The 15106-nt window shown below is 34.2% G+C and overlaps 1 protein-coding gene across 1 annotated transcript in view; it reads left to right on the top strand.

Moving 5' to 3' along the window:
• AP3B1 (adaptor related protein complex 3 subunit beta 1) overlaps positions 1–15106 on the top strand; it is a 153012-nt gene that overhangs the window by 65650 nt on the left and 72256 nt on the right. The window contains exons 14-15 of the mRNA XM_024732789.1: positions 5945–6017; positions 14010–14116. Of these exons, the coding sequence (XP_024588557.1) occupies positions 5945–6017; positions 14010–14116 (180 nt within the window). The remainder of the gene's footprint in view (positions 1–5944; positions 6018–14009; positions 14117–15106) is intronic.

Raw genomic sequence — 15106 nt, 5'->3', positions numbered from 1 at the left:
GGGTCTTTGTTGCAGTGCGCAGGCTTCTCATTGCAGTGGTTTCTCTTGTTGCAGACCATGGGCTGTAGGTGTTGCGGGCTTCAGCAGTTGTGGCTCATGGGCTCTAGAGCACAGGCTCAGTAGTTGTGGCGCACGGGCTTAGTTGCTCCGTGGCACGTGGGATCTTCCCGGACCAGGGCTCGAACCCGTGTCCCCTGCATTGGCAGGTGGATTCTTAACCACTGTGCCAGCAGGGAAGTCCCTCATTAACTGTTGTAGCCTCAGCTAAAACATTTATCTGAATTACTTCCATGGTAATATCTCTAACTAAATCCCTACAACTGTACCTTTTCTTCCCAAATTCAAACCAAATTCTTAGACCTCTTAGGAAATGCTGGTTTCCCAAACCCAATATAGCCCAAAGACATGATCTGTCATTTGGTACCAGCGTGCTTTCTGTTCTCCCAGATTTGTAGACCCATAATTGTCCTTGACCCCTCCCATATCCTATATGTGTACACAGTTGCCAAGTCTTAGAGATCCTGTGTATTATTTTTGATATCTGTTTTTTCTTCTCCTACCACCACCATTGTAGATCAGCTCTTCATGACCTTGCCCATAGACCATTGCCTTTGGTCATTCTCAGACACTTCCCCAACCCCAGTCCTTCTCTACAGCTGCCAGATTAATGTCAGAGTTAACTATAATGATGCCTCATTGTCATTTGAGTTCAGTAAACTCCTCAGGCTAGCATGTCCAAACCCACCTTTCCAGTCTTAACCTTCTTTGTGTTCCAATCCCAGTGGACTATTTGTGGTTCTTATGCTGTATGCTTTTCTGTTTCTGTGCTTTTGTTCTTCCTTTTACATCATTTCTCTTATTACAGAAAATATAAGCTGAGGAGAAAGTGGCCTTATATCAAGGGTAGTCCCTCCACTTCTCCTAGTTGAGAATGACTGCATGGAATGAAGGATATTACTGACTAGAGGGTATTACTCACGTGAATGGTGTAGGGACAGTCAAGAGGGTGAGAACCACTGTTGAATTGTTTATGTTCCGAAAGTGTTTGTCATTCAGTACCATACCCTGGCATATCCATAAGACAGGAAACTGCCGTCATGCATTCTGGTGTCACATTTGTTTGTTTCTGTTATTGATTGGGAGATGTCCTTGTTTGAAGTCAGATATTGTCAGTAATGACCAAAGAAAATTATCTTTCTCTTCAGTTAAAATTATTTTGATGGGCAAGCATATTTTTCTTTGTAGATGTTCTTTTCTGAACCAAATTTAATAAATATTTTAATGTGAGTCTAATCCTTTTTATGAACTAATTATTTTGCCCTAAATGATACCTGTAACAAAATTGGTTTTAATAGTTCCGTGTTTTCAGTACTTCACACGGTGTTTCGGAAAGTTTCTGTTTGTTTGTTTACACAGAAGCGTGGAGAAAAGAATTAGTAATACAGGCTACATTAAATCAGGAAGAGATTTATATCACTTTATCCTGTGTTTTACTGATATAATTAAGTTATATTCTGCTTGTAGTTAAAATTATGTGTCGAACAGATGGTAAAATTTTTATTTAAAATATTTTTTTTAAGTTGCCAGGGTTGTTTTTTTCTTTATTGAACCTGGGCTTCAGTGTTTTTATTACCAGCCAATAAGTTAGAGTGTTCCCACTGACTATAGTTATTTCCACCATCACCTTGTTAGTCCCACTCTTCACACCTTAACTGATGGAGTAGTTCGGATTATATCTTCAGTGTCTATGCACCAACTGCTGAAGATTTAGATAAGCCGTGATTAAAAAAATAAAAATTTTAAGTCATAATTGTAATTTATTGTGAATAATTTAATGTATTTTCCTTATAAATATTAACAGCATTTTAATTACATAAACTGTGTATAAAGCATAATAATCTATCGATGGAAAAATAATATATTTAATATACTTGCACCTGATAGCATTAAGAGCATTTCCATATTTGAATCAAAGATTAATATGTGTACTAGCTTTGGGAAAAATAGTACTGTCTGTATATACCTAGCAGTGTTTGAGATGCTCTTGTCAGTGGTTTTTATCACACATTATAGGGATCTCACAAAACTTTGCTAGTCCCTTTTTAAGAGGTGCAAAGAAGCTAATTAAATCTTTTACGTGCTCCATGGAGTGGTCACAGGTCTTGTGACTAGTGTACAGATGTCAGTAAATATTAAGATATGCCTCAATAAAAGATCTACCGTGTGAAAAATTCTTGGGTATAAATGTGGTTTGAATAGATTGTGGATAAGAGTGAAAGGAACTATTTTCTGATTAGCTGTCTGCCCTATTTGTGAAGTAGGAAACAAGTTTTACTTGTGTTTTTCCAAGTATTTATGATTGTTGCAATTACATAACTTCTGTGAAGGTTGTGGAATATTGGGTTTTACTCTGACAATTCAAAGCCTTGCCTCTTTCAATTTATGTCTTTTCCAATTTAGTTCATATTTTAATTTCTTCAGAACAGAAATATCATTTCACTTCAATTGAGATCTTTAAATCAAAGTGAATGCCATTAAGCAAGCTTTCTTATTGAAGTAGGTATAATCTAATAGGGAAGATTTGTTTAACAGTTTAGACTTCTTTTTAACTTATATAGAAGTCTCAATTTGCTGGCAGTGTACTTTTATTTTAAAGCACAGTGTCAGTGTGAGCCTCAGATTTGTAAAATAAGATGTGTTAGATGACTTGAAGGCAAGAGAGTCATTAAATTGTCTTTGGTTGGTAACTAACTGAAAATATTTCATGCAAATATCTTGCCCTGTGAGGCTAGAAATAAGCCTTGAATTTTTGTTGGTTTCAAAGCATAGTGTGGGTTTGACAATCTATACATACCATTTATCCTGTTTTATAGTTTTAAATTTCAAACCTCTTTATAATGGTTTCCTCTTAGGAAGCATTTTTGGTGCTTTTTGTGTCAGATCTTTTCTGCTTGCTTTTTTTTTTTTTACTCCAATCAGCATGAAGATGAACATGCGTAATAGATTTTTTTTAATCTTTACAAGGTATATTATTACATTTTTTGTTTGTATTATTTGGAGCTTAATAAGTATTTCCAGGATCTTTTATTTATGATTTAGAATGAAATATGTTAAACAGAAATCAGTTCCTTAACCCTGTGACTTTGTATTTCATTTTTGGAAATGTTGCTGTGTTGAGGTGTATAATCGAATACCATGGAAACAAATGGAGATTTGAGGATGATGAATTGATAACTAGGTATTTTTGTAGTGAGATTTTAAGATCAGTTACTGTTGTCCTTATAAAAGTCTAATACAGTCACTCAGCTGTTAAAAACCTAATCCTCTATTTAAAAAAATATACAAAAACAAATTGTCTATCTTTCTGCCTGATCTCTTCTCAAGTACCAATACAATGGAAACAGTGGGTGATCTGTCAGTATGTTTGGTTTGTCAGTGATGGTTTTGTATAAATATTGGGAGGGTAAGAAATAAAATTCACACAGTAAAATATGATTTCATCTGCCTTTTCTCTGCAGCTCCATGGCTCGTGCTGCGGTGTGAAATTCTCATTTTACACACTTTGCAGGCGGAGCACATGAATTATGCATTGAGCAAGAAAAATCTCCTGCCTCAAGTCCTATATGCATTTACCCAGGTTCTGTCTCTATTACCAAGATGAATTGCAAATGGAGAAATATTTGATGGAATAGGGCTCTTAACTTCTTTGTTTAGAATTCAGATTTTTATTTTTATAGTAGATCCTTTAAATATGAACATGTTTTGAACTTACTGTGGATTTTTTTAAATGAAAAATGAAATATAAGAGAGGAATGCCAAACACATCACGAGGCTTTTTATAGCCTTGATTTGGAATGCAAGGCTTTTTCAGTTCGGTAGAAATGACCATTATCTATTGCTAATGTTGTATTTCAATCGCTGGTTATTTGCTTTACTCAGAAAGTCAATGAAATTCTGTCCTTTTGAGAGCCTTTTTTCTTTTTGTTTTAGGCTTCTAATAAGAGATTATGCCAGTTTCACATGCAGCTCTGTCCTGTGTTGTATGTGACCTGATGTGTGTTTAATAGGTATTGTTACACACTCCTGGCTGTGAAGTAGAAAATAAGGTATATAGACTTGCTCCAGCTTTAACTTTGTCTTGATTTGATAGATTTCTTATCTTTCAGGTGGGGAGGTTACATTTCCATAAAGACTGTCATGCACCATTGCAGCTTATCGGAAGCTACACCCATTGTGCTCAGCATAGCATTTTGATAAGTCACATGGTGATAAACTTTTTGTTATATGTTCTTTCTTCACAGGAATGTTATTCTTGTTGAGATGGCATATTCATTCTGAACCTGTTTCTGTCACTTGCAACTTTTACATTTCAGCTTCAAAACTAACATTTTTTTTCCCAATCCTAGAAATTGTTATTTATTTCAGGTATGGAGAGAGGGGCAAACATTATTTGTTTTGTTTTTAAATAACGAATGAAAATTAAAGCCCACCTAGATGCTTTGGAGTTTTCAGTGGCAGAAATAAATATTTTGAAGAAGAAAATCAATGCTGATGTTTTTAGTAATGTGTATTATTGTATGATCCTTGAAAATAATTTTCTTTATATTGACATAAGAGAAAAAAGAAGCAGGACTTAAAATCATTTAAAAATGTTACCTGATGTATTATTTGATGTATTGCTTTTGTTCATGTATATGCACTGTTGTAAGAGCTCTAAACCATGTAGACTTTAAATGATGGTAAAGTACACTTTGCTTTAGTGATACCTTTCTGCTGTTAGAGGAATACTTCAAAAATATTTGTAATAATTTACACTAACAATAAGATATAAACTCCTTTTTTAGATTACAAGTTATCTGAAGGCAGGGACTAGACTGTCTTGGCTGTGTTACTTCCATTGCTTAGCACAGAATCTGTTAAAAATTCTATACACATGTATTGAATGAATGAATGATTGAATAAGTGAACAAAAATGTTTTGGCAAAAAAGTTTTGGCCTTCAATTTGAGAGGTTTAATGTAAAAAAAAAAGTACACATTATAAAGGTGTCGGTGACCCAGATACATCTGTTTAATACCCTAATCCTGTTGGTCTTTAATTGTTTATAATACTACTCAGTACTGTGCCTTATTTTTTCTTTTCTTTCTTTTTTTAAGGTTACGCATCTTTTCTGAATCTCTAACCGAACTGTGAATACCTCAGGCTTAGGGATCTAGTCCATGGGTATCCACATTTCAAAAATATAGTAGACTGAATAAGCACATTTGTGGTGGAGGAAGCCCTAACTATGTGCAGAAATGGTTGAGTACTTAGTCTCCCCAAAGGAAAACAGAAAAGAAAGTAAATGAATTCTTTTCAACCCTAAAGAGCAAGAGCCTGAAAATATCATTTATAGATTTTAACGAATACCTTTGGCAAAAGAAGTCTGATGCAACCCAGTGTTGAAATATAAAGTACCTAGTACAATGCCTGTCACAAACTACATCTCAGAAAGGCTAATCTATCACAAGCCCATTGACAATTTCAGAGCTAAGCATGTATTGTTCAAGCATTTCTTTTTCTTAAATCAACTTGTTTAAAAATTATTTTCGAGAATGTTTGTACATTTTCTACCAAAGAGCCACATTAGATTTTTATGTTAGCAAAAAGTTGTCAGATTATAAAATTTACTTTTAAATTTTCTTCTGAAGGTCTTTTTTAATCTCTAAATAAAAAATATTTTAAAATAACAGCTTGCATGGTGGAGAAGAAATACCACGTGCCAACTAAAATAAAAATTTTGATTCAAAAAAACATTTCACATAACCATATAGAAGCTTAATTTGATTTTTTTTCCCCTTGGAAGACTAAGCAAAGGAAAAAATGTTTGTTTTGAAATGTTAAAAACTACTTTATAGATTTTTTAACTAGAACATGTGATAAATGAAATACTTCTTATTTTGTAGGAGAAAGAAAACAAAACAAAGCAAGATAGAAATCCTCTTACCAAAGATGTTTCACTTCTAGATCTAGATGATTGTAAGTATTGAAACTTAAATTTTTTCTTCTGTACTTAGTATTTTTCATTTTTATAGTATCTTTCATTTACATGTCTCAAAATAAATCAAAAACTATTATGAAAGACTTATAGATGTGATTAGGTAAGAAAATTTAAAAAGTTATTTCTATTAGTATTTTTTTCCATCATTCAGTATATCAGTTTTGTATCACCTGAATAAATATAATTGGTCAAATAAAAGTGCACCAAATTCATTTTAAGATTTTTTGCTTTAGTAATTTATACTTGCTTTAGTGAGTGATTATCTGTATCTCACAACTTCTACATTTTTAAATGTTGATTGTGGAGATCAAGACATCTAATTTAAGGAAGTAGAGAATTAGGAATGTAATTGGAAATGTAAAGGACACCACCGTCTTCTACTTGCCACACTTAGGGTGGGAACAGAAACGAGTACAAACCTTTTGGAATACAGTGTAATTTATACGTATCAATATTTTAACTGCAAAAAATCCTTGTCCCAGCAAATTTACTTCTAAGAACTTAGAATCCTACAGATATGCCCACCCAGTATGCAAAGATGTATATTCAGCTCCCTTTAAATTCTCCTGCATTGTGAGAAAGAGATAGAACTAACTTTGTTGGTAGGTAGCTTTTGCATTAGAGGAAGAGTAACAACACATGAGATTTCTGAATATTAAACTACTGTCATTTTGCAATATAGTTTTCCTATGCTAGAGGTGAGTTACGTATTTATGTCTTACTCTTTCGTAGAGCTGTTCTATTTATATTGTTTACCTGGCCTATTTCCAATAGTCATGGCAAATTCCTACTGTAGAGAAATTAAAATATATAATACTGAGAAATACTTAACAGAGAAATTAGAGAAAAAATTGGAGCCAAATTTGAATAATTTTATACCTGTTGGCAAAGATGTTAAAATTTACATCATTTCTCACCTCCTGGCTAAGATTTTTAAAGTAACGTCCAGTATTGTTAAGGTTTGGAGAAGCAGGCACCCTACATTTGTTTTTCATAGGCATATAAATAGGTGCAGTTTTTTGAAGTCGTTTGAGCAATATCTATCAAAACTTAAATTCCACACACCTTTTGACCTAACATTTCTTTTCTAGGAATTTATACTATAGATAAACTAGCAAAATCAGATCTTCCATCCTTGTTTTAGACTCTTCAACTTAATGGCTTAATTTTACACTTAAAGTCCATATTCCTAGGTTTCTAAGACCTTAGGTGATCTGACTCCTGCCTACCTCTTATCCATACTGTTCCTTTGCATTTCTGAAATATGCTAGGCTCATTCTTGCCAAGGGCCTTTGTTCTGCTGTTTTCCCTGCTAAGAACACTTCTTATAGATCTTCTGATGGCAAGCTGCTTCTTATCTTTCAAATCTCAGCTCAAAAGTCACCTTCTCTTACACACTTCACAAGTCACTCTTGATTGTCTTCGTGGCATTTTTCACTATATGAAATTATCTTAACTATTTGTATTACTTGTTTATTGTCTGTCTTGCTCACTGTTATTCCTAGTACCTAGAACAACACCTGGCAGATAGTGGGTACCCAGTAAATATTTGTTGAATTAATAAAGTATGCAAAGGTATGTATAGAAATTTCATTGCAGCATTATTTTTACAGCAGCATCCTGAAAATAAACGAAATGTCTACCAGTAGTCTAATACAACCATTAAGAAAAGTGAGACAAATCTTTATATGCTAGTTATGTTATTATATGTATGAAACATTATAAGTTAAAAGTAAGACACATGTAGAGTATGACTCCACTTATGTAAAAAAGGAGGAAAAGAGGAACTGTATCCTGCACACAAACACAAATATGATTGTACATCGTATATTTCTGGAAGGCTACAGAAGAAATACTTAACAGTGATAGCTCTGGCCTCTTTGGGATATAAGACTAAATCAGGGACAGAGGAGAGAAAAATACTTTTACTTTGTATCTTTCTGTGACAATGAATATTTTACATTTATATGTGAAGTTTAAGTTTTAAATTGTAAAATAACAACAGTCAGGCATATTTAAAATGGAATTAAGAGGAAAGGTTACAAGGTATTAGAGTGCACCAGTTCCTTTTCTCCTTGAATTTGACGCTGGATTTCCTGACAGCTAAAGAAAAAAGAGAAAATTGTAAAATGATACAATTTTTATTATTTGATTCTTTTTAAAGCTTTTTTATAATATATAGAAACAAAGTTTTCTTAAATATTAAGTTTTAAGAATTTAAATATAAGATTTTCATTTTAAGGGAAATTTCATCCTAACTTATATTTAACTCAACTTAGGGTATATTTCTGTTTGATTTTAATACCCGAGAACTATTTATTTTAAAGTCTTTTGTAATCTTGCATTTGTCAGAAATGACACTTGAAACTTTTTTTTTGTTTTGGTCAATTTAACAAATGTTTGTGGATTGTCTGATAAGTGCAAGGTACTTTGCTAGGTGCTAGAACAGACGAATAGAATTTAGTCATACTCTTCCAGAGACTAGAATCTAGTAAGAGACATAGATACCTGAGCTAGTAGCTATTATGTAAGAGAGATAATAGAGCTGCAAAGTATGGTTAAAATATGAGGAAAGAGACAAAAACCAATTAACAAGCTAAAAGGCCTTCTGGAAGAAGCTTAAAGATAAAAATAAGTGGAGTGTTGTGGGAGAAAAGAATTGTTGATGATGGTTCCTAAAACACTGACTTCGTTATGTGCTACTTACTAGCCTACAATAGTTCTCCACTGTCCATGGCAAGCAGTTTGTTGATCAAAACTGAAAAGTCACTCTCCAGCGGCTTGAGTTCTCTGCTGTGAGAATTAGATTAATTTTGAAGGAGAGGCAGACACACTTCTTACATTTTATCTAGTCGTAATCCACAGAGTTGTTTTGTTCAGTACACACTGCATGCCAGGAGGACTGCAAGTCCTCAATTTATCTATGTCTTCATTCAGAAAATGTTTATTGAACACTTGCTATGATCTAGGTAATCTGCTGTATACTAGAGATTCTAAATGGGCGTAACATTGTCCCTCCCCACGGAACTCTCCAGGTGTCATGGGAGAAACAGATAAGTCAGCCCTTAGATTACCACATTATAAATTAAATGAGAAAGAGATATGCACAGAATGCTGTTAGGTATTGGGGTACCTAACCCACCTAGCTGTAGCAGTATGTAACAGTGGAGCTGAGTATAAGTAAGAATTAGTCAAGCAGTTGGGGAGGCAAGAGAAGAAAGTGAGGAGAAAAAAGACATGGAGGAGGGAAAGAGCTTGCTACTACCTGAAATAATCATCATCTCTCTCTAAGGAGGCAGTATAGTTAGCAACCCTGGCAATAAATTGGCTCTACTGTAAAACAGTTCTGTGATTTTAAATAAGTAACTTGATATTTCCTTGCTGCATCTGTTGAGGGGGTGTTATCAGAAGCACAGGCATTAGTCCTGGCCTGCCCTTTAATCAGTTAAGTGAGTTAATTTGTCTCATTTATTCATTTGTAAAATGAAAAAAGAATGGCTGAAAAGTTTCTACAGTATCTTTAGATTTTGAAATTATATGACTCTGTTTCATGGGGTCAGTTGATAATACATTAGAAAATATTTATAGTAGGAGAATATACGGCCTAACAGTAGATAGGCTTAGTGACAGAAATACACCTTATTTTTTCCAGACATAGTTTATATTTCTGAAAATTAAAATATCTTTTAGTACCTCATACCATGTGGTTGGTCTCAGTTGGATAAAGCAGCAGCATCATATCCTGGCATCCTTTTATAGGAAATATAAACCTATGTAATTACACTATTAGTACAACTAACTGAAGTCTTTTTAAAATTTTATCAGCCAACAATAATCATGCCACAAATAAGTCTTATGATCTGTGATGTCATACTGTTGAATAAACTGTAGTAGAGGCAGTAGAGTGGAGTGGCTAAGAGGACAGTGGAGCTAGATTGAGTTTGAATCCCATTTCTATTATTTACTAGCTGTGTGACCTTGGGCAAGTTACTTTATCTCTCTGTGCTTTAGTTGCTTTATGTATAAAATTGGGATAATAGTAATACTTATTAGGAATATTAAGAGGATTAAATGAGTTGATAAATGTAAAAGTAATTAAAACTGTGCTTGGCACATGATGAACATTATATTGATATGAGTTAGCTGTAATGGAGATGATGATGACACCACAGCAGCAAATTACATTTAAAAAGTTAAATAACTTCATATTAAACCATTATATATTATAATGGTTATATATATTATATATATATATAACCATTATAATGGTTTTATATATATATATATATATAATATATATAACCATTATATATTAAAAGTTTTACTGAAATTTTAAAGCAGAAGAACAATTGTATAATTACTTTATTAAATATACTTTAGTAAAGAAAGTGTTTTGTAGAAAGTTTTTTGTTTGTTTTTGTTTGTTTGTTTGTTTTGCGGTACGCGGGCCTCTCACTGTTGTGGCCTCTCCCGTTGCGGAGCCCAGGCTCCGGACGCGCAGGCTCAGCGGCCAGAGCTCACGGGCCTAGCCACTCCGCGGCATGTGGGATCTTCCCAGACCGGGGCACGAACCCGTGTCCCCTGCATCGGCAGGCGGACTCTAAACCACTGCGCCACCAGGGAAGCCCCTGTAGAAAGTTTTAAAAAGAAAAGAAAATGGGTTACCATTCTGACAAATCAGCTCAGATTCTTTTCATGGGCAAATCCCTTTCCCTCCAGATTGGATTGTACTGAGGTACTGTTTCATTATTTGCTTCTTTCTGTTTTTATCGTGCACATTCCTTTCCTTGCCATAAATATTCTTTAACAACTTCATTTTTAATGACTGCATGGTTATCCTTTATGTTGTTGTAATAAATTCTATTTAACAGGTTTACTGTTGTTGGAAATTAAACTGTTGTTTAATTAACTACTATTGTTTCCATTTTTACTGTCATAAGCAGTGAACAACACACATCTTCATAAATGTATTATTGCATTATCTCCGTGACTCTATCCTTAAGATAAATTCCCAGGAGTAGAATTGCTGGGAAAAAGGCTTTGAAGAATTCTACTGTCTAAAATTGCCTTTCACAAAGTTGGTACCAACTTACACAGTAGTAATATGAGAGTGCCGGATTCCTTTTACCCTTACCAGTCTGGATTTTGTATTTAAAAATTGCCTTTGCCAATTTGATAGGTGGAAATGTTATCTAATTTTAATTTGTATGCCATGTTATTTAAAAAAAAAACTACATAGAGTCATTTTGTTTCTTACACATTAAGTTGCCACAGTCAACTGGCTGCAGAATCCAATTTAGGATAAACCTTCAGTGCCAGCTTTTATCTTGCCAGACCTGTTAACAGGTGTGTAATCATTTGTTTAATGCCAGAGCTTCTGCCTTCTGAAATGATACTAAAAGTTTGTCTGTTTTTTTTTTTTTTAAGAGTCAAGCTTACCTTTGGTGTGAATTTTTCTTCTCTTGTCTTTTTCTTCTCTATGTCTTTAGCCAAGCTAGAGTTGAAATCAGAGGCTATTTCTTACTCAATTTTTATTCCTTATATGATCATCTAATATTTTGGATGGATGGATAGACAAACAAATGAACAAACATGCACTTAGAACCCACCAGAAAAGTTACATGTTGCATGGAAAGGCAACACATTTTGATTCAATTAGAAGATCCAATCTCTAGTCCTATAGTGGTTCTACCATTCACTTGTTTCATGATCTTGCAAGTCTTAATCTCCCTGTGCCTCAGTTTGCAATGTCTTTATATAAATGCCCTTTCTGCCTGCTCACTACCATTATCTTACTTTAGTCCTTGTCACATCATGCCTAAACTATTGTAAATTCCTCCTCACTGCCAGCCCGAGTGCTCTTTCCAGTTCTTCAGCCTGTCTCTTACACTGGCCTCTGACTAATCATCCTGCAGTACCATATGTCATATCATTCCTCTTCTTGGTAGATTTTTAACAGTTCTCCTTGGTGTATAGGATAAATCCAACCCCCTTAGCTTTACAATTCCCCACCTCTCACTCAGCCTTTGTTTACATGATCTCATTCAGTAACTAACCAGCTTCAGTAAGTAACCAGCTTCTTCCTTTCCTCTTATTTGAATGCTACCCTTACTTAAAAACTGGGCTTCATTCCCTCTTACTCACCAAGCCTTCTCTTACCACCCTATCCCCATTGATTCTTTTTTTCTTTCCGATTCCCTATGGCACTTGCTAATTGTTAGTGGTTTTCAACATATGTCTAAGGAGACCTGGGCATTTGTAGCAGTGCTTCACACTAAGGGCATACTCCTTTAGGAGTGCAAGGGAGCAACCAATGGCTCCACTCCCTCCTCCACCCAGTCTCCACTCTGCTTTTTGTATTGTGTATGTTGAGATTTTATTTAAGATTTCCTTTGAAATTTTTCTTTTTTGGCAGTATCACTTATGGATTGTATTTTTTTTCTTCTTCAAGCATGAGTATCTTTTTTTTCTCAGTTAGCTTTTAAGTCACTTGAAGACAAGGACTGTATCTTGAACTTCTTTTTCTCTCCCTTGCTCTCTTGTTCAAGAAATATTTATTGCTAACTTTATGAATTAACATTTGTTCTGCCTAGCTTACAAGATATTGTGAGACTAAAGTGAGAAAAAGATGCTTTGAAAAGTGATGTCATGTGAAGTAAACGTTACTCCCTTTATAGTATTGTTTTAGCGTGAGAACGTGTTGGAAGCTAAAACTTTTTCTACATTTGAATTTTATTTCATTCGACAAGCAGTTGAGCAATTACTAAGCACTAAAAATTAATGTGTCAAAGTCTGCTCACACAGACCAGTAGAAATGAAAATATGTAAAGACACAAATTTGTATTACAAGAGAAGTATGGTTGTAGAAGTGTGTCCAAGTACATCTGTGGAACAAATGAGGCACATATAAGCTGTGTTTAAGTGAGTCAGGCTGTGCTTTCCCTCTAAGTGGTATCTTACTGGGTAGAAGTTGCAAGGTGAGCAAGGCAAAGACGTACCTTCTAGGCAGAGGGAATACGATATACAAGGTTCAGACATGAAACAAGATCTTGGGAACTCTTATTTGGTAGAACTAGAACATAGGAGTGGCTGATGAAATTGGAGATGAAATTGGCTAGACCTGCCCAGTATGGTGGCCACTGGCCACATGTAGCTATTTAAATTAATTAAAATTTTAAATGCAGTTCTTTGGTCATACTAACCACATTTCAAAAGCACATTCAGTATGTGCGCTAGTGGCCATCATGTTGGACGTACAGCCACAGAACATTTCCATCATCACAGAAAGTTCTATTGGACAGTGCAGAGCTAGATCATAGAGGACCTTGCGTATTTAATTAAGGAGTTGGACTTTTATCATGTAGGCAATTGTGAGCCTTTGAAGAGTCTTAAGCAAGGGAGTAACATGATCAGATTTGCATTTACAAAAGATTTTCAAATTTTTTTTAGAATCAAACATTTCTATCTACCGCATAGCTTTTGCTGACAAAGTATAATTTGAAGGGAATTAGGTAGTCTGGGCCCCTTATAATTATTACAGTGGAGAATAAAATAGAGAAAGGATTTAATAAGCACCCTTTTAAGACTTATAACTCAACTGGAGAACTCTCTTGAAAGCTATAGTTATTTTTACATTAGTCTGAAAAAATGTTTCTTTACCTTCCTCTTTTAGTGAAGTCACTGGGTGATTAATGTTAGTGATAATGTTAGGTGATAAAAATTTTCAAAAACTATTACTCAAGATATTTATATTCTTATTTTGTTATAGGATTTGCCATTATGTTTTGAAAGCTAAGACTAACTGCCATGACTTGATAATAACTTGACTAAATCAAGATGTTAAATAGAATTGTCATAGATTTATTCATCAAAGTAATTTAATTAGATTTACTAGCAAAATAAAAATGTTGCTTTTAGTAATATGAATTAAATTTTCATGCACATTTGCTAATTTGAGCCTTTTCTTATAGTTAACCCAGTGTCCACTCCAGTTGCACGTCCCACCCCAGCTCTTTCTCCAAGCTTGATAGCTGATCTTGAAGGTTTAAACTTGTCAGCTTCTTCATCAGTCATCAGTGTAAGTAATTTTCAAAATACATTAGCTCAGTTTTCAAGTGATGCCATTGCATCTTTTTTATTAAAATGCAAATAATTGAAGTAGATTCTTAGTCTCAAACAGTTCTTCCTCTAACAAGTCTGTTTCAAATCTGGCCTTTTAATTTTGTGAACATTTTTTATCTTTTTAAAAAAAATTTTATTAGAGTATAGTTCATTTAAATGTTGTGTTAGTTTCAGGTGTACAGCAAAGTGAATCAGTTATACATATATCCTTTAATTTGTTCTGTCCAAACCATTATCATCTCAATTTACTTCTCTTTGTTATCCACATTTACTTATCATGTGTACACTTTTCTCTGGTACTGTTATATATCTCTAACATACAAGGGTTCTTTTCCACATTGAATTAGTTTATATACATAGATTCTGCCATAAAAATTGTTGTCTACATTAACAGACTTTCATTCCCATAATTATTCTATTCCTACGACACGATTCTTTTATCATAGGCTACTAAAAATACCTGACTGTTTTCATTTAAAAATTCAATATTGTATTTCTCTTTACATTATCTTCATACATTTATTTACATGCCTTGGTGTCTCTCAAAAAATTCTTTAATGTTACTTATGGGGTATGACTTGGAATGAGGCAAGAGGCTTGCCTATCTCAAAATAATGCCAAAACCATCAGCCTGTCATCGTATCTGAAACTGTAATAATCTTTTTTGTGTTAGCATTATATATCCACTGACCTTTCACTCTAAATCAAGCATGTTGCCTAAGATGCATAATCTGTCTATATGCTTGACCTCCTATTAATTTGATGTCGGAAATCTGACAAACTAAGAGATAGAACAGTAAGTTCTGATGGGCACACAGGTAGCTTGAATAGATCTGGTGTATCAGTGGTTCCCAGGGCTGGTAGGGCATTGCAGGGTACATGATTGGTGATCTGAGCTGCCAGGGAGCATAGAGCTGCTTCTGCCAGGGGTAAGAAAGAAGAGTAC

The sequence above is a fragment of the Neophocaena asiaeorientalis genome, unplaced genomic scaffold, assembly GCF_003031525.2.
Source record: "Neophocaena asiaeorientalis asiaeorientalis breed wild unplaced genomic scaffold, Neophocaena_asiaeorientalis_V1.1 scaffold515, whole genome shotgun sequence".
NCBI classification, from domain to species: domain Eukaryota; kingdom Metazoa; phylum Chordata; class Mammalia; order Artiodactyla; family Phocoenidae; genus Neophocaena; species Neophocaena asiaeorientalis.
The sequence above is the reverse complement of the archived record's forward strand: the minus strand, read 5'-3'. Positions and strand labels throughout refer to the sequence as shown.